The sequence below is a fragment of the Strongylocentrotus purpuratus genome, unplaced genomic scaffold, assembly GCF_000002235.5.
Source record: "Strongylocentrotus purpuratus isolate Spur 01 unplaced genomic scaffold, Spur_5.0 spur5_scaffold_5, whole genome shotgun sequence".
Taxonomy (NCBI): Eukaryota; Metazoa; Echinodermata; class Echinoidea; order Camarodonta; family Strongylocentrotidae; genus Strongylocentrotus; species Strongylocentrotus purpuratus.
The window spans coordinates 2,534,769-2,548,967 of NW_022145611.1; the positions used below are offsets into that span (position 1 = coordinate 2,534,769).

Here is a 14,199-nt window from a genome sequence, read left to right on the forward strand (position 1 = left end):
GAAGTTAGGGTTATTTGATTTGAAGGGGGTCTGGGCGAGGTCTCCCGTATAAAAAAAAATACGTCTGACCAAATTTTACCGATAATGTTACTGGACAGTTTACAACAAAGCGATAAACCCCGCTCATCTTGTGATAGCCCTGAATAGTGAGAAAAATGTATTATACGAAATAAGGAGGTGAATTTTTCGCTTGTTTTGACCCCCTTTAAACAGCCCTTGTAATACTGATGGCGGATAATCGTCCGGCCGGAGAGCCTGGCCCGAGTCCGGCTCGAGGGACATGATATATGATGCCTAGTCAAGAGAAAGGGAATATTGATATGAATCGATTGAAGAAAGGTGTTTGGTAAAAGAAATAGAATATCTGCCTGGATCTCAGGTAAGCTCAGATTATCGACGTCATCCTATGAACCTTTAAAAAGAGGGTTTTTTAAGGGAAGAGAGACCAATGTTTCGTTGAACTAAACTAGATCGGCTGATGTTGAAATAGAGCGTGCTATTAAATGTCCCTTTGCTATGGGCATATGATAATGCCATCACATGCAATCATAAACGCGAATGGAAGCCCGGGTTGTATTTCAATGTTCGTAATTCCCATGGCTCGCGTATTCATAACCACAATATTCTATGGAATTTCTAAATCGCGTCGGTTTATAAATAGTATGCAACATTTTAACATGACAGTCGCAGCATGGAGGAACATAATACTAATATGTCATAATTTTGATTATCACTGAATGCTGAATCTGACCTGAAGTGCTGTAATAGCTCTCGTAATTCATTAAATAGGCGCAACTACAGGGTCGCAGTGTTTTGTGTGTGTCAATGTTGCCTATCGTTCGTTTCAGTTTGTAACATATATCCCTACGATATCTTTTAGAGGTCATATATACACTTAATAACAAGCAGAACTAAACGAACAAACATTCAACAACACGTCACCTATAAAGTACACTTTGAGAAGGAAGAGGGACAGAATAGAGAGAGAAAGAGAGAGAGAGAGAGAGAGCGACAAAGAGAAGGAGAGAGAGAGAGAGAGATGGAGAGGAAGAGGAAGAGAAAGAAAAAGAGAGATAGAAAGAGAGAGAGAGGAGGAGGAAAAAACACTGCAACAATATAGTTGAGAAACCTCATCAAGGTACGCGTTTTTTCGTTTTTTTTTTTTTTAGGGGGGAGAAGAAGAGATTAGTCAGACACATAGGGATCAGAAGCTATATTTGTATACACCAATGCCATGGGCATGTAACGATCAAGCGATGCTGCTGCAGTGGGAACACAGGAGACGATCAAGGTGGCGCAGTGTCATTGCACCCAGAGCGAATCTTGAGTGAAAGCTTCGTAAACATGTCAGATTGGTCAACAGGTTTGAAAGAAGACTGACGGCTTTACCGTGAACCGGGTGCCACAATCTCCTTAATGCATCATCTGTAGAGAAATTTAATTAAGTCGAGATGGAATCTGTTCGATGTTCATGATATAAAAGTTATTTCTTCAACGTGAAACATAGGTGTGTTTATCCGATGCAACTAAGACAGTCACATTATGGCGCAATTTGATAGTCTTTATGGCAAGACTCTCAAAAGACAACAGTTTTAATATTTGTATACGATTCCTCTGTCATGACAATTTAGGCCCTCGGGGAATCAAGACCTTCAAATCCCAATCTCCAGGAATAAAGAGACTACACATACTATTCCCCTTTCCTTCCACGGGTATTGAAGAGGGAAAGTTATTGGACACCATGCTACGTGACACAGAATATTCAATCAGAAAGACCATAGGATTGTGGTTGAAGCAGTTAAGATGCAGGATAAAAGAGACTAGAATCTGAGGTGGCAAATTGATCGGGTATCTCACTATTCCTCTGAGAAAGAGACTCGAAATTCGAAGGTAGGTCCTTTCTTCAAAGTCTCACCACCGCTTCAAGCCGAATAATCACCTTTAACTTGAAGACTTGTGTTTCTAATTAATGACTGATAGCCTAGAATTACATTCTAAATTGGGAAGCGTCTGTCATGAAGTCCTTCTTTGAGGAGGCTGGGTTATATGGGGAAGTAATAGAGCGTAAACATCATTGGAAGACTAGTCCTGCAGCTAACAGATAATAGACACCGTCAAAATAAAGATATTAATTCCTGCTCTGATATTGCGGAATTCATCAAAATAATATTATGTGTAAATTGTTATGATGACACATTTCTCAGCACCGTCGAAGATACAATACATGGCGTCTCGTATTATTTTCAGTGGAGCCGATGCGGAGCGTTGGGTTGATATTGAAGGAGGTTACTGGCCGGCCTGGAGTCGAAGCTTTACATATGAATCCCAACGTTTTTTCCCCTCTCTTCTTTCCCGCCGGCCATGCTCCATCCGATACCCCAATCGCATACTAGTGAGCCACTTATCATAGATATTGCGTTTCGATAAGGCTCATTTCAGACGTGTATTAGTAGAAAGATGCGCTCTTGTAGAATACCCGAATGAATTATCAGCGGTTACCAATGACGAGAGCTAGAGGCCCTGAAAGGCTGCAGGGCAAGACGAACGACGCCGAGAAACTGTTCTATTGGGTTTGCTCACTAAAACCGCCACCGGGCGTCATGTCATGTTCATACCAACAAGCTTCTCTTTATTTTAGCTTTACCAACCAATAATCTCTACAACCAACTAGAATCGATTCCAATCAGGCATTGCCATCAACAGGTGGATTTAAGCATGGCAGCAGTATTAAACCTACTATAGGTATACCATCAGTCCTGGGAGGGAGGGGAGGGGAGGGGAGGGGAGGGGGCAGGGGGGGGGGGGCAAATCACAGTGATAGGAAGCATATGATATTTCAATTCATAAATCCTTGTCGTAGAGGGAGGCGCAAAAGCCCCGAATAGAAACCCGCGATAGACACCCGCGATAGACACCCGTGACTTATTATGCAACAGGCCTGGATTAAAGCGAAGGAATGAAACGTTTGAGATCCTTTGGGATCGACAAAGGCATTCTCCCTGCGAGAATCAAAACATCACTTTCGGTCTGTTAAAACAGCTGAGTACTAAAAGTGCACACTCAATCATAGGATTGGGGGTGATGAAAGATTTGGATAGATGCACTTGGGAAATCTAGCTATGACGTCAGCCTTGAAATACAGGTACATTAATGAAGAGATTAAGCACTCTGTATGTAGCAATATACTGTGCAGAAAACATTTTGCTTCAATTATCCTCGACTCTTTCAAATTCATTTCACAATTTATGGTAATGTGACTCCTATGGTTATATGAAATTCAAACAAATTGAGAACCTGAATGTGAGTCGATTCCAAATGCTTATTAATGTGTGTTGAAATGAATTAAATCAAGCATTAACGCTGGCGAATTCGAAATAAACTAATCCTACAGATTGGTGACGGATCTCGGCGTTTGAAGGTATGGAATGTATAAGGCGAATATAATTCAAATTGTCATAAGAGGAAAAACTTGAAATAGGCCAAGGCCCTTCTGTTTTCAACGTCGCCAGTCCCTAATGCCAGATGCAATTTAAATTGCCTTATTTATCGCTCATTCTGATGGTGGGCATAGCATTTCCCCCTTGACTGCCTCCTATGTGTGACGAAGTACGCTACGGGCCGATAGTCAGTCAGCATGGAGCAGGTATAGTGGGCTTGGCTAATTGATAGATTGGAGCGGATTTGTTACTTTTGTTCGACAAGGCTGGGATAAATTAAAGCGCCCGTATAGGGATGAGAACGTGATTGGCATCATGCTAATGGAGGATTAACGAGATACAGGATCAATGGCAAGGACTGCTCTGATGACAGGGCATGTTTCCACTGTCGCTACAATCTACAGGTACAATTAAGGGTGTGTCTCTACTGGCTTTTAACTTCCTTACTCAATCAGCCTTATTTAATCTGATTTCGCTGTCCTTAAGGTGTGGTAGCTCACGTCGCGTTCCATAGTACGTCTAGATCTACACCAGCGGATAGACAGTATAATGAGTTGCCAATGTACCGTCAACGTGCACGTTGAGAGATATGTTAGTATTCGCTGACACAATGATGAGGTCTCAACTCACATGGTCAACAAACCCTGACCGAATAAGTTCATACCAAAAACAATTTGCATCGGACATTTTGGATGTTGGTTATCTAAGGTTGTGTTCATCATGTCCATATGACATAATTCCCATCCGAACTTCATGAAATTTCGTTTATAAGGAACTTCAGAGAAATAGTTTATCGGATTGATTAGGTTTTTTTCTGAGGGGCTCTTCATACGTTGATTAAGGAGTTGAAGACTTCAGAGAGACCATTCTGTAATGGCCCATAATTTGTGTATCTCGTTCTTGCCCGAATACATACATTGTACACTCATAACACCTCTTCTGATATGACAACACGACTCTGTTATCTTGATGAGGGTTGAAGCATGTATCGACAGAAAACCTATGATACATACACGACCAGTATTTCGTTACATCTCTTCAGCTACAGGAGGCGCCGTTCAGAATGTGCGGGGGGTATTGGCTTGTGCGAGCACGGTATTATGTGTTCGATGTCATCATGCTTATGACAGGTGCATTTACATGTATTGATCATTATTTAGAAGAAAAAAAACACAGTCCTGAATAGAAAAGAAGAAATACAAGATTCCAGAATGCCAAGACACATTTCAATTTTGCATTGATTTGTTTTGTTGATTTCTGTATTTTACTCAGCAAAGAAAACAGTGTTTCGAGAATGAAGATAAATGCAATTTTCAATTCATCTCAATACAATTTATATAAAATGTACATATGTCTTATCAACGCCATAAAGTCACTAAATTCAAATAAAGCTGGAAACAAAATACTTGAAGAAATCGCTTGGATAGGGGAGAAGTAAAACGATGAATTCTGCTTACAAATTTACATTTGGTAAAGGACAGGCTTATAATGCAGATGTATTTTGACATATCGTATTTTATTACAGTTGATTGACATCTATAACTTCCTCATTATTCCGAAACAGTAATGTTGTTTGTACATGTCTTTTTTTTTCTTTAACGTATTTATAATGAGGAAACAACATTATAGCCGCATTATAATCGACAACAAATGCCCGCATCGAAATACACGACGGTCTGATCTAAATGTATACATTGGATCTCTTAATTGGTAGCCTTATATGACTGCAATCTTGGTTCATCAGTTGTTGATATTCTCTTTCGGGAACTAAATCTACTGTAGGAGTCAAATGGATGTAATCTTTGAAGCAATCTCTACTTGGTAAGTCTGATGATAGTATCTCCTATTTCCTCGTCCATGTATGCAGTCCTCGGAGAATAACAAGCAATAAATCATCGAAAATAACAAAATCACTCTTTTTTCTCTCAAATAAAGCAATCTCAGCTGTATTCTGTAACATATTGATTATATTATGGTGAAGAAATTTTGAAATACGGCGATAGATTTATTTACATTTTACTCGTTTGCAGATATATTCTCAAAGTCATTAAATACTATACATGAACATCTTTAAATTGATCTGTATTCTTGTATCACCAAAATCCAGTAAACATGTTTTTTTTAATTTTCTTAATCATCTTAGAAATGTTAAATCGAATGAATTCCAGGAATCAAAAGTCAGTAAGTGCATTGTTATGGTATTCGTTTTCAATTGTTAATGTTTTATTTATTAGTGTTTATGAAATGTTGTAAATCCTAGTTATTTCGATCAGATGAAGAAAATATACATTAATAGAAACTGTTGAACTTAATGAAGATCATGAGCTGAAATGTCCATTTCGATCATATTTAAGGGTACTCTTCCGATGCATGCAAACAGTTGGTGGAATGTGAGTTGCATTAGGACACTATTACTATGTAACAATCATCAGTGATAATTATGTTGGCAGCAGAACGTCTCATAACCCCATAATGTGATGTCGAAGTGATGACTGCATCCTTAAAACATTGATCTCGCGAAAGTTGCAACCAGAGCCGCCTTCACGAAGGGATGGGGGAGATAGAGAGAGAGAGAGAGAGATTTTAGATAGAGAAAGAGAGAGGGTAAGGAGCTCCGGATCACCTCCCCCTTCCCTTCCAACCAACCAGTAATTCTCTCTATCAAGGGAAGGTAACATCGTAGAAATAATTTGTTATCTTCTTACCACATTTCAACAAATGTGAAAATCTCTTGAGATTGAGAATACACTAGTAGGAAAAGGAATGGTTTGGCTGAGATGGCTTGCAGGATGTTGTATTAGATTACAATCTTTATGTTCCGTTCAATGTCCTTGGCGTTATGGAATCAACGGGTCGGATTAATTTGATTAAAAAACATCTATGCATCATCCATCTCTATCCTCTATAAATCTGATTTCTCCTTAAGATGACGGTATTTTATTATTACTTTGAATTTACCTCACTAGATGAAAGCGCTTTACTTTTGCACGTATGATTCGATCAATCATAGTCGAGATCGCTTTCCTTTCATGAAGACCTGTCGGCAGAAATTTATTTTATTGGATCCCTCAATTTGTAAGGGTGATGCAGATCATAGTGGGGCATGAATAATGTCAATATAAAACACATACTCAGTGTTGGCAGCTATAGAAAAATGGTCGTAATGCTTCTCTGTGAGTGGAGATGGTGCACACATTGTTTGTGTTAATGAATTTTATGACAGGGCTAGCAACAGATTGTAAGCGCTTACAGAATTATTATCGTATCTAGTACTATATCGTTATTATAAATACCAAGCATGATTGGAAATCACAAGGCCATAACTTGTCACATATGCCTTGTTTAAAAACATTATTAAGAATTTTGATTAATCATTCCAAGTAGTTAAAAAGATAATCATCTGAAAAGCGAATTTTTATATTCTTTTACAAGATGAATTGTTGGTGAGCATGACATCTCATGGACTGTTTATCTTTTCTGACCTGGAGGAATGTTAGTCTTCATTAAATAAGAGCAATGTTTTTTGTATTTTAAAAAAATTTCTTTTAAATTCTCAGACCAACATGTACTAGATATAGCTGTGACCTTTAAAGGCAAGACTTTACTTTCTACCCCCTCAGTCTTACGACCCTTACCTGTATTGTTTAATTTGAGAAGATCAACATTTATCTCTGAATTCGTTTTATGTCTGTCGCCTTCCCTTCAAGGCGCAAAGTCACAAATCATATGGGGATAGGGCATTACAAAGAGTAGCTCCAGAATTTTGGGATTAGCTTCCTCAAAATTAAAGGAATGTATCACTTAGTTGGATCAGTTCAAATCCGAGCTCAATGTGTAATCTAATGTTTTGTTTCATTAATACAGTGATGTTATATATCAGGCATAAAGACCATGTTGGTATTATCATGATTATGCGTTTACTAAACAATGTCATATTATTATCATAATCATGCGTTTGCTAAGCAATGTCTTATTATTATAATGATTTTGCGTTTACTAAGCAATATTTTATCATCATTACTATTACTGTTATGATTATTAAGATTTTTAATATTGTTATAATATTATTTTTATTATCCAATAATTTAAAAACCAATATAACGCCTCCACGAATTTAAGCTACCGAAATCCTTACATTGTATTTTCAATGAGCAGATTTGTCATAGATCTGTGGCACTTGTTATTGGTAAGACGTTTTATGAAACCGGGCACAGGTCGTGAGAGTGTGAATGTGGCTTAAGAGTTCACATCACCTTTTACAGACGACTTTCCTTGATCGGTTCTCCTGCCATCGTGTAAGCCCGAGATGGATGTACTAACGAGTACAAACTGACTTACAGAATAGCTCGATTCAACAGTATGCTTTTAAATAGGATATTATTAGGACAAGCAACCTTAGTGAAATACTTCGAGAATTGCTTCATTAATGAGATTTTAAAAAGTTAATCCCGGTGTTACGTTCTCATTTACACATTAGGAAGGTGATGCTTCGACTAGAGCGTTAGATCGATGAGGATTGGGTCCAAGTTGCTATAGAAAAAGGGTATCACTTATCTCACTTTCTTAGATCTTAGTAACCGGTGTAAATATGTTTAGCTTGCTGAAAGCAGGAAATAATATGCTGGATGGTGAAAGAGAACATTTTTCCTCATGACATTTCAGGAAATAAAAGATACCGCATAGAAACAAGACACACGTGTTCATGATTATAAGAGAAATAATATTTTCAAAATTTATTATCTATTCAATAGAAAATCATTAGTGGATACTGGTTTACTTCATTAATAACACCATGCTCTTCACAGTTTTCCAAATACAACTGACAAATACATTAACACATTACAAATATTAATTAATTATAATTTAATTCTTTTCTTTGTTTCTTATTCTCGTTTCCTCGTTCTCACTTTTTTCTCTCTTTTTCATGTATTTATTAGGATTACTAAAACGATTTAGAGTTACTGTACTCGAGCTACAGATAAACATTTTGTTTGCAGCCGTGCAGATAGATCTTAAGGCTCTAAACTAAAATAAATGTATTTCATTTTAAACATATCAAAACTTTAATGATATTATGATCAAAGACAGATTAGGACATTGACATCAATACACACATTCAAATTTGGAAGAATTACCCCAAAATTACAAGAGATAAAAATTCATTTGATTCGAAACTATCATAATATCCCACATCCATATATATACACCTTTCTAAAATAAAATGCGATGAAATCCAAAGCATTTCATGAAATTATGTAGACCGAATGACATTTCATTGTCCTTCACAAAATATCGAAAATGTTATACTGACGCGCCGCCAATTTAGTTTGGTTTACCATTCCCAGTAAAGGCTTTAAATGCTTGCCCCTGAGAGGCAATTTTCAACGTGAACAGCTGCGTAGTTTCTAATCATTTCCACCGGTTGCTTTGCTAGAAAGCGCCACAGGTTCCATTTTTCTCGCAAACCCCACAAAAGGGCAATCCTCACCAGAAGGTTATCAACCATTTTTGACTTAATTGCCAATTTCCGATTCCGACATCTAAGTGGGATTTGAGTTCCACAGATGGAAGGGGATGCTCTTGATTCGATTCTTATCGCATCTCTGTTATCTTGCCAAGAATGAATCATAATAAAATCGGAAATACTACGGCATTGAAAGATGTGCACGCCATTGTCCTTATCTCCTTTAAGGATTATATTTTGTGTTGGCTATCAGTATAGTGTTTCTGCAATACACACAAAAAAAATCTTTTTCGAAAAATGTTCAATTATTACAAATAAATTTACTTTTTCTAAGAATTCTACCTAAATACATTAAATTTGACAAAGGGGGAAACACGCACATGTATTTTACAATTATTTCAGTTTACTGGTTATTTCAATTTCCTAAAATGGAAAATGCTATATGACAAACAAGACATTAGGACAAAGAAAGCAGTTACAGAGTTTGACCCAAAAAACATGTAGTCAGCTGATGTTTGTCTCTAAATTCATCTACGGAGAAACATATGGATGTGCATGTCACGTGGTCTAACGAAACAAACGGCATATTATGGTATATTTGAAAGTTTGACGCCTTTTGTGCACACGACTTGTATCTTAGCACGTGTACCTGCGGGAAAGTCCACAATAAAGATAACTGGATTTTATAGCGCCACCCCTTTTTTCACTATGAACTTTCATAGTCTTGTTCTTCTCACTAAACGATAAGTTTCGGTGATGCACTTCCTATCGTTATGAGAAAAAGCTTTCTTAAATAGAGAATGTTCAGGAAGAAAAGAGCAGCAGCTATAGAATCGGTCACTGATTAAGAATTTAGAATGAAATAAAAATAAAAATTTAAAAAAAATTCTGTTAATGGTAGTGGATATTTTTTCCAACCAATATTTGGTATCACAGATGTGCAATCAAAGCATTTGATTTTACACGTGGAATTGCCCACGTGTATGTATCGGCGATGTTCTAATTTTAGACTGATGCGTCCGTTTTGTATCAAACCTATGTGAAAATAGAAAAAAACAAAAGCATTCTTACATTGTGAATAACAGAGTGTTTCTCGATCTGACCTTTAATCATGAAAAACTAGTCATGAAAGATAATATCAAATCGAAGGTAAAGCAAAATGTCGGTGAGATTTCATTTAAAGCATGGAAATGATGGAGTGAGTTTGAAACACATTTAAAGCTATTTAAGGAAATAAATGATTATGGAAAGGAAGACTTAGATGATTTCAGTAGTACATTTCTAGAGTTACTATGATTTTTTTTTCTCGTAATAATTTATTTACCAAAAAACAGCGAAAGAAGATATTTGTCGGAAGGAAAACAAATTCAATTAAGATCGTTATTTAGTTGATGGATTTATGACCACCGACTGGAATCGTGTAGCAATGCCACTAATGATATTTTAAACCTATGTAAATCCTCTCTCAGTTTGGCAACACAACAAATCCATCTTACCCAAGAAATTGACATAGGAAAAAAAAAATCAATATCCATTATGTAGCCGCAATTCTACATACATTGACTCAAGTCTCGCTATTCTAAATCCATGAATTCTTCACTGAACTGAATTTCCACTCTAGCCGTCAATCAACCTAAGTAGAAACACACCATGTAAGTTGTTACCTCGATGTTGTAACACGAATCACTTACAGCTTTCTACTTCACTAGTGCCAGAGTACACTTTCCTTAGCAAAAGGCAGTGAGGAATAAAGAGAGACACAGGGAGATAGATATATAGAGAGACAGAGGAAGAGAGGGAGAGAGAGAGAGATTCAGACAGACAGACAGAGAAGGAAAAAGGTAGGAGAGGGGGGGGGGCTTCCAGATTTACAGACACTTCAATCTCACTTAAGCTGCATTTGTCAGCAGGCTTTCATTTCCAAGCTTATATATGGAAGGAGTTAAGGCTTGTGGAAGACCAAACTGTCCCCATCCCAATCCCCATTTTCTCGAGTCAAGCTATTTGATGGCGATGAGACATCACTTGCTATAGAGAAGTGCTCAGAATTAGTCAATCTAAAGGCTGTACACATTTTCGTTCCCGGTTGGGCCTAACCATTCAAACAATTAATTTTATTAGCTCATTACCAGCCATTGTTGATTAGTGAAACAAACACTGGACTGTCACACTCCAAATTTTCCACACACACGCACATCGCATTATGTACTCCAAAGAATGTGCCAGTCTAGGTTTCAGTCTTATATCAATAGCAAATAGAGTTAAATCAACTTCTTTCATATATGACATTTTCACCTGATATCTTCCAGAATTGATGAAACGTGTGTATGTTTGTATACAAACTATGCTATCCTACTGATGCCCCTAATGTCCAATTGTTGTTGCTTCAAATACTGCTCGTTTAGCTACTGTCAAATCAGAAGAAAAAATCAATTATTAATTTTATTATTATTTTCGTGAATTCATTTATTCACTGTCATTGGTACTTTTATGCTATTCAATGATCAATTTTACACTTTAAGAAACAGAACCCCTGACTATTCTAAAAACATCATTCACAAACATCGTGTTCTCTATTTAGATATCGCCGTTCACACAAAACAACATAAAAAGGTTAAAAAGTCATGAAAGGAAATTGATATGTAAGTTGAACATGAAATACAGGAAAGGAAGAAATTAGTTAATACATAAGAATCATACCTATGTTGGAACTCTTCAACTAAAGCTATCATGTAGGCCGGTTATTCATAGTTTCGTAGTATATATCTCTGGTTGCACAACAGCTTTTACCCAAAGCATTTGCTTACAGAAACAGTATCAATCAACAGGAAAATACGCATTAAACAACATAACGTGTCATAACAAATTCAAATAAAAATATGGAAAGTAATAATTTCTCTTTGGAAGCTCTACGATTGTCTTACACAGACGTCTCTACACTGTCTTCGGCTTGCGTTTCCTCTTCCCCTACGTCACCATCTTGAGGCTCATTCATATTAAGTGCAGCGTCGTATGGTGGAGGTGAGTCGATGGGTACAACTACCATACCACCTGTACCTCTTGAGTTTTGATCAAATCCATTGGCTCTATGCCATGTGACCGTCCGAACTCCACCATCACCATCCATGAGAACCAAAGACTCAATCTGACTTTCCTCCATCTGAATCTCATCCATTCCTTCACTATCTTCTTGCTGACTTCCCTGGCTACCAAAGCACAATGGCAACGATGTCGGTCGTCTATGACGTCGGTTACTCGGTGTCGACGATGCAGACATAAGTGGTTTCCTCTGGTTTGCGTTAGGCTCAGGATCATCTGTAGTAATTAATGATGTTCTGTTAGCTGTCTCGCTTGCAGCACCTGCCGTATTGGAGGCGTTCGTAAAAGGCTTGACGCGGTTAAACATATTGCTAATTCCTATGGTATGACTGGATGAACTACGGGATGGAAGTATTCGTAGACTCGTCGCTGGTGTGTGACCATTAGAAAGTGATCTATTGTTTGGGGTTAAAGGTGATCGTAGAGTCCAATCACTTGTGGATGATTGTGCGGTTCGATCGTTTGATAAGCGTGACACGTAACATAAACCTATTGCTGTTGTCGCAGATCGTTGTAATGTCCTTGAACGCAATGATCCATGTATGTAATTATGTCTTGTGTTGGTGTCATGACTGCCGTGCTCTTGTTTTACCCGCTGTGCTGCGGAAGGCGGACCAGGCCCAGTTGGGGTAAGGCCAGACCGTAGAAGGTTTCCATTTGCTAAGTCCATGAGGAGTGCTTCAGAGTAGCTAGGAACAACATGTCGATTATCACGTATTAGTAACTCAAGACTTCTATTGCTACCCACGACATTAAATCTATTCCCATTTCCCCCTTCGCCACCTGTCCATGACTCGACGGTAATCATCCCACTACTGTAGTTCGTTCCGAAAAGCTTCTCGATTTGGTAGTCAACTATTGCAGTTTGCATTGATATCAGGATTCTAAAAGGCCATGAGAGCAATGAAAGAGAAGTCACCCAGAACATTGACATGGATACATACCATGGAAGGTTTTCAGAACACGCATATGTCACCATTTCATCCGTGAACTCAACTTCAGTGAGACCAAGCCCTTCTCGCGTTTCTAAATTCTCATCTCTTCCCTCATTCTCCGTGAAGAAACGTGATCGCTGTGATAGATAGTCATTCTCTGAATCCTCATTTAGAAACATGAAGTTCTTGGTAAACGTGATCCTAGTCAAAGGGTGAAGCTCTAATCCATTCAACTGTCTTGAAACATCCTTCACGCCACAGTCGCCAAAATCAAACGCGCCAGCTGCTGAGTGTGTGTTGATCCTTTCGAAATACTCTTGCGTCGTTGTGTACGCATCCCCATGTCTATACCGCGTAACCTGCCGCGTATGTCTATTGTAATGGTACGAGATGGCGCGCCACCACACCACAGGGTAGGCATTTCGTATCCTACGTACACGGCTGTACACGGTACTCACGTCTTCCTTGTATTGGATCTCAATGCGGACGTCACTGTACCAACATTCCACCAGGTAGACCAGATAGAGAAGAACCAGAAAAGCCACGGGGATGAAGGTGTAACCATCTTGGCACGGGCTGTCAGTGATTGTGATCGGCTCCTGTTGATAGTTGAGAGCTATCACCTCTACTATACTCGTCTGACACCAGAATACTACAGCCAGACTGCCGTACATAAGGAGAGTCAGGATCAAACACTTCCAGTGTGTTTCTTCCCTCAGACTGGTACATGCTGTACGACGTATTGGTGTTTGCTGAAAGAGAGGTAGAGGAAGATCAAAAGGTCATTAGGCAAATATTGACATGCATTGAGCTCACATTTTGTTGCATAGTAATCGTTACATTATGACTCAAGATAATTTGAAATAGTTAAGAAGGGAAGGTACATGATATGGGTGAACAGCCTTTTTGCATAGACGTCAAATCTACATTACTGATTTAAAAAGTGCATTTTAAGTCTTTAAATCAGTACCTCGTGATACGTAACATTATTGGCGTGTAACTGACAACAACCTGACAAAATGGATACAAACATATGTGTACCTTTTTATGAATGATTTCAAAATCGCCAAATACTCACAGTCAAAATAACACCGATATCTTAAATTATAAAGATACATTGAATTAAGTTTTCATATCAACAAAAGCTGGACGTAAAAATCGTGAGAAGTATCGAATATTCAATCTCAATTTACAATGTCATTATGAAAAAAAAAAAAAAAAAGCTAACACAGAGGGAAACATACAGAATTGAGGCTAACATTCA

At 38.0% G+C, this 14,199-nt stretch overlaps 1 protein-coding gene across 1 annotated transcript; it reads right to left on the reverse strand.

Annotated features, from left to right (window-relative positions):
* Positions 1-10,710: 10,710 nt before the first annotated feature.
* LOC578376 (transmembrane protein 151B) lies at positions 10,711-13,714 on the reverse strand (the record flags this gene model as incomplete). The annotated part of the gene is made up of 1 exon (XM_030998440.1): positions 10,711-13,714. A coding segment is annotated over one exon (1,893 nt), but the record flags the coding sequence as incomplete, so codon positions are not given.
* Positions 13,715-14,199: the final 485 nt, after the last annotated feature.